The 10,914-nt window shown below is 42.2% G+C and overlaps 1 protein-coding gene across 2 annotated transcripts; it reads right to left on the bottom strand.

Moving 5' to 3' along the window:
• Positions 1-1,692: 1,692 nt before the first annotated feature.
• Positions 1,693-10,688, bottom strand: pitx2 (paired-like homeodomain 2). Of its 2 annotated transcripts, XM_028416810.1 has the most exons (4): positions 10,290-10,688; positions 8,160-8,229; positions 3,806-4,005; positions 1,693-3,008 (listed from the first exon to the last, which is right to left on the bottom strand). In XM_028416810.1, the coding sequence occupies exons 2-4, from the start codon at positions 8,203-8,205 to the stop codon at positions 2,451-2,453; spliced, it is 804 nt and encodes a 267-aa protein (XP_028272611.1). In that variant the 5' UTR covers positions 8,206-8,229; positions 10,290-10,688; the 3' UTR covers positions 1,693-2,450. The 2 variants fall into 2 exon arrangements, with proteins under 2 accessions (XP_028272611.1, XP_028272609.1); XM_028416808.1 differs by lacking the exons at positions 8,160-8,229; positions 10,290-10,688 and adding an exon at positions 4,427-4,918.
• Between the last annotated feature and the right edge of the window lie 226 nt (positions 10,689-10,914).

The following is a 10,914-nucleotide window of genomic DNA, read 5'->3' as shown; positions in this document are numbered from 1 at the left end:
CCAGAGTTTCTGCAAAATAAAGCAAAGTGTCTTCACGCAGCCTCATCAGCTTAAAGACTTTTTTTATGAAATAGGATCTTACCTTGGATGCTGCTGGAATGAAGAGGAAAGGCAACAATAAGACAAAGTCTGCAGTCCTGTGCGCGCCGTGTCCGCCAAATGAACAGTTTCCCCGCTGAAGCCTCTTCTCCTCGGGTCACGTGTTGATTGTGTGGATGTGTATTGAGGCTGCAGACTTGTGTATTCGTTTAGGCTTATCCCCCCCTGTCAGCTGATTATTGCTCCATCAAAAGGTGACACTTGTGCTGAAAAAAGAGCGCGATGCTTTCTTTAAAGAGGACAAAAAAAATCTGAATTGTGGAGGGGGTGAGGAGGAGTTCAGGCCGCGCTGCCTCTCAGAATGAGAAACTGGAAGAATGCGTCTCTTGTGTTTGTTATTTGGCAGTTTTTATGAAAACAACAGTTGTGGTTTATTTCTTTTTATAATAATCCCTCCCTTGAGATCTGACCCATAAGGCCACATCCAGCAATGACATCATGGCCACATTCACTTTATTTAAACAGGATGTTTTGACTGTTTTTTTTTCTTCTTCTTCTTTTGATGATTAAAACAGATTCAGATACATTTCAATCCATGCCCATTATGAAGCCACATATTGCACCCGGTTCATGTGGCTCCTTGAAGTGCTGCGGTGTCAGCTCCAGCTTGCAGCCTCCAAGCTGCGCTCACCTCCCCGCCTCTTGCAAGCCACTGCGTCGGTCCTTGCCGCATACCTCTCCCTCTCTCTCTCTCTCTGCGCTTGTTTTCTTAATCATAGTTTGTTTTGCTTTGTCGCGTTTGCGCGCTGTAAAGCATGGCTTAAAAAGTGCAATGTTAAGGCAAACAGTTGGAACGACTATAAGTCAGGTATGACTGCGGAATTAGAACTAATAAAGGATAAAAGAGGAGCTCATACTTCAAACAAAGCGCCTTGGAGTGAATTTAAAAAGTGTCCAGATTATATATTTAGATTTGTTGAGTAATAATAATCCACTTCAGAGAGCCTGCATTTCCTCTGAGATCAGAGGAAGATCTAACCCTAATGGGCTGCTGTCATTGTTGTGTGGTCCCCCTTTTTTTGTTGTTGATTCCCGTGTTATTTCAAGCCCCAGTGACCAGCCGAGGCCCTTTTGGCCGAGCAGGCAGACATGTATTCAGCAGTTAATCTGACGGAGCATCTCGGTGCTATGTGTATTGGAGCGGCCCATTGTTTTCCTCTATAGATTAGCCGCACAAGTACCTCACATAATCGAAAGGCTATAGACAGACGTGTCATTGCTTTACACTCCACTAACAGACTACCAGCACAAAGATTCAATAAAAGTCCCCCAACAGGATGTTTTTGAACAATATATTTACTTCCATTAAATAAAACACAATAGTTTTTTTTTGGATGTTGGAAAAAAAACATAATTCCGTACCAAATAGTATACACAGAGCAAAAAAAACCCAAATAATTTGTCGCAGGAACATTTTTGATGCGTCTTTTTTTTTTAAATCCAGAATTGCTATTCTAAATCGATATTCACACAGACATTAATAATAAATTTATAATATGTTAGAAACACACAACTGGTGCGTTTGAGTATGTACATTCCCTTTTTGTTTGCAAGCAAAACATGATTCCATTTGAGGGTTTTTTCTCTTTTTTCTTTTTTTCTTTAACTTCCACATGCGTCGATAAATTGAACCTGGAGAGGGACTGGAGGGTTATAGCGCATTCGCCTCGACAAACAGGAGATGATAATTCAAATATATATATACAACCTTTTTTTTTTCAGTCAACAATCAAAAAATCCACCAGATGACGAGTAGTGAAAAATGAATCAGGCCTTATGTGTGTGTGTGTGTGTGTGTGTGTGTGTGAGACTGAGGCGCAGTGTGAAACAGGCCTGGACTCGTCAAAGGGGAAATAACCCTTACAAAAAAAAAAAACTCCTGTTTCAGTTTTGTTGTTTGACTCCGACCTGGAGTTGAGCTTGTTTCAGTGGTTCAGTTCTTCTAGTGCCCTTTTCTGAAAAATGAGAAAAAAGTAGTTGTAGTAGTCTCTTGTTCCTGTGGCCGGCTGTTTGTGATTAACCCACACACTGCAAAAAATGACCACCATAACAAGCCATTTCAGCCTACTCACTCTCACAAATCACATTTTCTCCTAAAAAAATCAAATGAAACTGAAGGATGCATGATGTGAGTTCACATGTTTTGATATTATATGGGACATGCGGCAGGAGAAAAAAAGGAAAATTCCAACCAATATCAAGAAATTGCCAGATGACAAAGAAATCTCCTGAAAAAGGTTCATATGATCGCAATATCCTCACTCCCTTTAGTGGAAAAATACCACTTTATGCGTCACTACTAGCCACTAATAACTTGCTAAAATGGTGATTTTTTGCAGTGCAGTTAGGTATTAGACTGGTCTGTCCACGGCGTATTGGCAAGCACTCAAATTAGTGGCCGTATTCTGCACACTGGCATATCCAAAACTCGAGTGCTGCTTGGCTTTCAGTCTCAGGCTGGCCAGGCTGGAGTTACAAGTGTCCCTGTACACATATGGAGGAGTCGGAGGCGCATAGGGACAGGCCGACGTGGGCACCCCCGAGTTGAGAGACGGGTTACTGAGGTTGTTCAAGTTATTGAGGCTGTTGAGACTGGATCCCGGCACGCCGGTCACCGCCGATGGCACCATGCTGGAAGTCATGGAGGATATAGAGTTGGGTGGTGAGAACATGGTCTGCGAGGACAAGGGGTTGACGTTCATGGAGTTGAAGAAGGGGAAGCTTTTGGTGGATAAAGACGCGGACGTGAGGCCCTTGGCCGCCCAGTTGTTGTATGTGTAGCTTGGATACATGTCGTCGTAGGGCTGCATGAGTCCATTGAACTGCGGGCCGAAGCCGTTTTTGCAGAGCTCGGCTTGCTGGTTTCTTTCCCGTTTCCTCCACTTGGCTCGCCGGTTCTTGAACCAAACCTAAAGCAAGAGAAATGAAGACACACTCGGATTAATCCCGGGATTATTCGCGGGTAAATTGTCTTAAATGTTACATTATAACATCCTCTATAATTTACTATAAAAATTTTCCCCACAATTTCTGCTAAATTCTAACTGTATTCCATGTATTTCTGAGCAGATAATTCCTCTGTGGTGCCGTGTTTATCTGAGCTGAATACACACCGAGGTCTCACTGGACCATCTTAATGTGGAGAGGATGTGTATTCCTCTGCAGGCTTCCACAAACACGCTGACCTTAATCACACAACACCAGGGCGACAATCGCAAAATACAAGCTTTGCACCTCTTTCACACGAACAGGAGAACACGACTGGTATCTGTCACCGACTCATGTCAATAGCTTCAACTGTTAACAGCTTTATTAGTGCTTAATTACGCTTAATAGGCAAATAGCAAAGTGTTGTTTTTGTCACTTTTAAATGAAATTATAAAATGAGCCAAAACGTATAATTTTCCACTGTGTACAGGGCATTGTAATTATATTCAGCCTAAAAGATAAACAGAAGCCTGTGGTCTAATTAAATTAAACGTTTACCAGCAGTATATTTAAACAAGACTGATTATTTGGTTTTCAGTTAAAAACTGTGTCTAACAGTATTGTTTTTAATGTAATTGTAGCCGTGCGTAAAGTTTTCCGTTCGCGCGTAATTATGTCAAGGTATGAGATATTAATAGGATAACTGCAACACTGGCACATATTACCCGAAATTATCCACACACCAATTGTTTTTCTTTACACCCACGAGAATACTCACCCTGACCCGGGCCTCTGTGAGATTGGTCCACACGGCTATCTCCTCCCTTGTGCTCATGTCCGGGTAGCGATTGCGCTGGAAAGTGGCCTCCAGTTCCTGCAGCTGCTGGCTGGTGAAGTGAGTCCTCTGCCGCCGCTGCCGCTTCTTTTTGGAAGGATCATCTGAGGAGTCATCGTTTTTATTTTGGATCTTCTCTTTTTCTGTGAAGGGAAAGCAAAGGACTTAAATTAGTATCAGACAGATTAAGGCCTGTGGGGGAAAAAAAGATAATCCATGACTGTGTTGGAGCCTCCAAATGCTGCGTTTCTTAATATAATCTAGGTCGTGTTTAAAGTTTTGTATTTGGTTAATATTTTTCCATTTAACCTCTGTTGCTGAAAATTGAATTGATTGATTCGGTCATTTTAGTTGACAGAAGACAAGCTGCGTTTCATTTACACAGACAAAAACTTTTCACTAACACCACACACAGGCCGAAGGAATTATCTGCTGGTAAAATGACAGCTGTAAGCGCTTAATTTGCATGCATGTTGAAGTCCCTTCACGATGATAGATGAGGGTCGTCTATTGTTTGATGCCTCGCAGACAAGAACATCTGTACCCCAGGCAGGGTTTTCTTACCGACAGACTCCGGACTGGATGTGTCCGACACAGTGTGCACCTCTAACCGATGTTTAGAGTCCCCAGACCGCTGCAGCGGTTGTAAACTAGAGGCCATCGCCAAAGCCGTGTGGTGTGTGGAGGCAAGTTTATTCCCTGTGAGGTGGTGGTGGTGGTGGTGGTCTATGTTTAATGGATCCCTCATAGAGTTCATCGGTAAAAGATCGCACAGCCTTTAGTACAGGAAGGAGAAGTGGAAAGTCCGACTGCGGAATGTGTTCAGCTGTCCAAAAAACGCACACGAGCACTGTTCCTCCTGCGGTTCAAATGAAGCCCTCTTTCTGTATAAGCTGGAAAACGCGTTAAAATAGGCCATTGAGTTTTGCCATAGCATTGGTGGTAAAACAGCGGCTACCTCGGCTGACTATCAGAGTGACAAGGACAGGTAGGTGATATTAGATCCAGAGGCATACACACACTACACTGCTCACTGTTCATTTCAGCTGTTGCCTGCTCACTGCCTATCCAACTGCTCCTCTCTTCAGTCCTCCACGTCACCACAATGCGCCCGCCCATATCCCTCTCTGACAGGCACATCCATGTGGATATGACGGTTTGCCCAACCAACCGGAGCCTACAGAAACGAGATATGTCTGCCAGTGTGTGTTTATGCCGCGGCTGGCGCTTATTTTTTCTCTTCCAAATAAAAAGCATGTAAAGAGAGATGGGACGCACGGTGTACCCGCGGCGCTCCGAGTTACCGTTGCGCAGCAGCCCAAGACCAAATAAAAATGAAAATAACACAGATTGGCCTCATTTTATGAGATGGGTCCAGTGGCCCAGTAAAACGATGCAGTTCTATTGATACCCAAGTTGAGCTGCTTGCTTGCTTGCTTGCAGGCTCAGTCACTGCAGTTTACTCTGGGACTCAGTGTGGATAAAACGAGCCACCGAGCGGATTGTATTGAAAGCACAAAGAAAATAGATGCACACACACACACACACACGCACGCACACATATAATACACCCGGCAGAGCCGCCCGTGTAAAAGGACAAACAAATGCAGTGCTGCTGTGCCAGCCTGCTCCAAATCTGTCTGTGCGCACTTGTCAACTGACGCTAACTGCCAGACATGCTCACTATGTTAAAAAGAGCACATGTGCCACATGCGTAATGCACAGAGGATCTGGATTTGTAGAGACATGGGCAGTTAAAAATAGTAAAAAACGAACTGTGATGAATTTATTCAAAGGGAAAACACCCACCAACCAGCTGGATTTATGCATTTTGGTATTTGGTAGATGTCCAAAAACGTGACCAAACGGACCAAAAAACTAGTTAACGCTCCACTGCACCCTCATACGAAACCTTATCAGTCACACGAGCTGTCAAATGACGCGATCTTCTTGACCTCCCCAGACATGAGGTTCAAATCTCCATTAAATCAACCTCACCGGAGCCACATAGTTAACCGCGTAGCCTCGGTTTGTTGACGACGGATTACTTTATCTGGGTGCTTAACATGGATCTCTCTTCACTTTTTGGACCCCCCTGCGGTCGTTTTTTTTAGACAACACTCCCTCTGGTAGTTTTTTAGGCAAATCAGATAAGACACTCATTTGAATTTCCAAAGAAAAAAAAGACTTTTTAATGAGTTTGAGCTGCCGTTTCTGTTAACCCAATTCTCAGAAGATTGTGTCGCATTAAGCCAAAGCAAACACACCTAAATCAAACAAATGCGACGTTCATTTTCGAGGTGGAGGATGGAGAAGCGTCAGCAGGCAGGCAGGGCGGGTAACAGGTGATTGAAATGATGGACTCATCGTAAAAGAGATGAGCGCCATCCACGCTACTTAGTGCGTTATATGTGAAAACATGTCTTTAAATTCATCATCGTCATCATCACCAAAAGCCGCACGTCCAAACCTCCACGTGCCCAGGCGGGCGCCCCCATTCAGCCAGCACATTTGGACTTGGCGCTGTTAAAGAAGTTACTGGGCTAATCCCGTGAAAGCCCCTGATATATAAATACCAGCAGACCATAGAGTGCGTGCAACACACACACACACACTCAACACATGCAGCAGGCGCTTCCATTTCAATCAATAGGAGTGGATTTATTAATATATTTATTTATTATGACTACTATTATAATAATAATGTGTTTCTATGTCGGACAGCAGGCACTCTGCTGCTCCTTTTTTCCTTCCAGGCGTGCTGTAATACTAAAACTTGAAGTGGATTATCGGTTTCCTCTTCATTTCTGCCTTCTGAATGCTTTATCTCTCTTCTGCGGATTACTGCGTGCAATAGGCCTCCGCCATAGAGGGCCATTAATTAGCAATTCAGTCAATATAGAGGGAGACGACAAGGCTTTTTACATAGGATTAAGGAGACATCAGATTCCTCCATTAGTATATTCCTCCTCACGAATGGGCTTTCATTATACATTTAGTTTTCCCCTGAGTCAATCCAACAAGCGCTGCATATATTACAGCAGTGTGTGTGTGTGTGTTTGTGTGTGTGTGAAAGCATCACTCCTGCTCGCCGGTATTATCTTATTATTCCTAATCAGTGGTCGCTCACAACAATGTGCAGCTACAGTATGAAGCTGTGAACTCGCAGCACTCACACCCATCGACGCCGAATAAATGAAGCAGAAGAGAGTTATTGGTTATTCGCTAAGACCTCTAATAAGACCTGATGTAATGTTATCACATCACAGAGTCATTAATGAATCCCAGGCTTTGTCTCTCTTTAAAGGAAGCTATTTTGGGAAATTTATGGGAATCAATCTGAACCTATTTATTGGCATTAATTAGTTTTGTGTTAACTTCTTTGGTGCCAAATGCCAGTAAATATAACATTAAAGTGGATAATAAGATGTAAGTGGTCACACTCTAATGGCCAGCTTTTAATTGTGTCAGTTAATTCGCTCTCTGCAGAGCGGCCGCCATCATTAAATCCGTTGGATGATGCTCAACGTCGTCTGAGGCTGGAAGCTACTGTGCTGAGCGACAAGACGCCAGCAGGGGTCGCTCTAAGACAGCGAACTGACAGGTTTCACAGACGGATTCTCCACACTGACGACCAAAGAGGCCAAATATTAAACCTTTACGAGCAATTTTTATTTTTTACTGCACAATTACACACAAAGCAGCTTCATACCATCAAAGTGTAGAACTGCAAATCGAGGTGGGAGGTGGAGCTGAGCAGTGACATTGTAATGGTAGATGATATTTAATAGTAAATACTGTCATAAAAACAGAAATATTTTCAGGAAGAAATCTTATTTAGCTGTAATTAAATGTGTTTATTTTAAGCCACTAGAGATAGGCCTATTAATTTAAATCGATAAATCTAGATTTTAATATTAGAATGTTAGAAGAAGATGCGTTTAGGTCTATTTATACACACATTATTTGGCTTTTAATCTAATTAATAACTGGAATATCTAGATGATGCTGTCTAGCCTGTTATTCGTATTGTTCTGGCAGAGTATTTAGGCTCTAGAAGCACAAAATATGCAACAATGCAGACCCCAATGATAATAAAATAAAATGTTTAATCAATACTCCTTATTTGTGGGAAGCAAGGTCATTAATTCTTGTTTCCTAATAATTTTATTTAGTCTGTAGATTTATTTTTATTCCTTTATTTGCAGGATTAAAGTGGAAAAAATATCGATTTATCCATCTACGTTTATATCATGGTTCCAAAACTTCAAATAAGATTGATGGAGCTGGTGCTTACCTATTTGCGCGCAGGTGGTGGCCAGTTTGCGACAGTGGGAGTCCATAGTGGCAATTTAAAGAAACCGCTTCTGCAAAAAAAGCAAAAACACAAAAGAGCCACAATTAGTCATTGAGACTAATAAATAACCTCCTGTGTGGCTATAATTCCACCTCTGCACCTCAGTCAACATCAGAATAATAAGAACTGTGGTGTGTGTGCTAGGGCAGGCTAAGTATTAAAATGGAGACGGTGGTGCTGTAATCAGGAGAAAAATGATTGAATGAATGCAAAAAAATATAAATGCGTGTTGGAACTGGACACACATGAATATTATGTAAATTAAAAAACTATATTAATGCACACAGCAGATTAAGGCAGATTAGGATGACAGCGGTGGTGATGATTTAAAAAAAAACAGAATAATGTGAGTTTAATTAATAATGAGCGTCTTTTGCTTTTGAATTTTATAATTTGAAGTTTGTCAACATTATTAAACATTCAAATAAATAATTCAAATTAAAATAATCTTATTTTGACTCTTTTCACTTGATTAAGAGATGAATGTATTTCTGCATGCATTGCGTCACGCTGTGTTTCAGTGATTTTTGTACAGTCCTGTTTTGCATGTGCTGTGTGTTGTGTTTTGCTGCGGCCTGCAGCAGTTGGGAGTGCAGTGATTCCGTAGTAAAATCACGGGATTAGAGTCTGATTGAGATGTCTGTCGGTGGGATATTACAAAATTCATTATCGCAGCCCTCATACTACCTCGATATGAAGTTACACAGATGGGGTTTTATTAGTCCAGGCTCACACTGTTTGCTTATGATAATTCAACTCGGGGGGAATTTGCATGCAGTCATGCTGTTAACCATTTTCCTCACTTCTTCTCTTCACCTGCTCTACATCATCTGCGAGTTTTCACCCCCCCCACCACACCCCCTCCTTCTCCACCCCCCCCCCTATTTAATTCAAAAGATGCAGATATTGGGGGGTTAAGTTTTACACGGGCTGTACCTGCACAAGCTTTCTTCTCATCCCCGCTGCAAAATGAAATATTGGGAGGTCAGGCTGTAAGGTGGAAGGGTTATTGCGTGATGCTCCGTGTTATCTAATCAGTGAGATTTAATGAGTGGTCCCTCCAATATTTCATGCCGGCCGTGCCTGTCTCTCTTTTGCGCGGCCTCCAAAGAGACACGCGTTTTTCTTTTTATACTTTTTTTGCCGTTAAAATTGTAAAATTATCTGCATTTTTTTTAAATTCATAATATATTGAAAAATATCTAAAATGATCCATTTAACTTGTGCGTAAGATACGCAACAATTACGCAAGCAAAATAAAATATGTTCTGGGTAGTATTATTATAAATAATAATAATAATTTATATCAACCGGACATATGAGCGATTTAAAAATCTCTGTGTTATGATGACTTAAATTAATCTCGTTCATCCATTCCTTCTCACATCATGGACTCTCTCTCCGCTCTCACCAGCAGCAGTTGATATGAATCAGTGACTCACATGGCACCAGGCCCAGTGCAGACAGAAAGCTGGCATTGCCTCTCACTGGCTTTACATCTGAAATTAACACAGTGGAGCATAAGACTGCAGCCTTTACCGGGAGATGAATCGACTAACCTCCACCATATGGTCCTGTATTATTTAAAGGCCGTCTCATCTTATTTTGCCCCCCATTCCTTTTTTATAAATATTGAAAAATGAGGCAGAGGAGGGCAAAAAAACACCAGCACGAATTATTTTTGTTATTTGTAATTAAAGTCAGATACATCGTTTTTTAAATTTGGTTGTTTAAAAGCGCTTTTTACGCACGGTTACATGGGATTTGATTCGAATTACTTAATTCAGCACACAGCCCTAATCTGATACTAATATTCCTTTTTTTCATCACCACCAGTACTGTCTCTCTGTGTGTGTCTGTGTTTTTTATTTCACCACACTACATCACTGCTAAGGATACATCATCCAGCGACCTGTAAGGCGAACCCTGCCCTCACATCACTTCATGCTCCTTTATGTTACAGCCTTACGGCTTTAAAACGCACACAACAGCCACAAAACAGAGCTGGAACAAATTCCTTCACTTGCATTAACTCACACCTCAGTGTCCGTATTCCTCTGCTGCACTTACCAGTTGTAGCGAGACAACTCTCCCAGCCGTCGGCGGTGTTTTTTTTTTATTCTTTTCAAAGTGAAGAGATAAATTCCAACGTCCAAACTCACTCAAAGTTGTCTTAATCAGCGGAACATCAAGCAACTTTGAAGGTCCAGCACGGCTCTGTGAAGGTCTAAGTTTGTGTCCGGAAAAGTGAGCGTTGCATGGATGTGCTTCCCCCCGCTATGTATCCAAAAAAAGAGACGCAGCGCTACCTTTTAGGATTTTATGCGCATAAATAAGCATCTATTTACAGTGCGAGGAGAAACGGCGAAGGAGGCGCTTTCATCCGAGTCTCCTCTTTGGTTCGTCCTCTTCTGGTCTTCCTCAACTTTTCCCCCTCTTCGAAAGACGCTCCAAGAGTGGCGCAATTTTTCCAGCTTTTGAGCTCACAGAGGGACCTTGTGTGTGCGTGTGCGTGTGTGCGCGCGCGCCTTTTAAAGGGGGTGTGCTCCTGCGCCTGCTTTGGCGCAGAGGCCAACTTTCAACTTTCAACAACAATCAAACACAAATTCTGATCATTAAGGACACAGATGTTCCTGATCGTCCGCGTTTTTACTGCAACACAGAGTAAAATGATCCAATTTGCCTAAACTCCTTT

This window comes from Parambassis ranga, chromosome 10, assembly GCF_900634625.1.
Source record: "Parambassis ranga chromosome 10, fParRan2.1, whole genome shotgun sequence".
Lineage (NCBI taxonomy): Eukaryota > Metazoa > Chordata > Actinopteri > Ambassidae > Parambassis > Parambassis ranga.
This window is presented reverse-complemented; position numbering and strand designations above follow the sequence as displayed.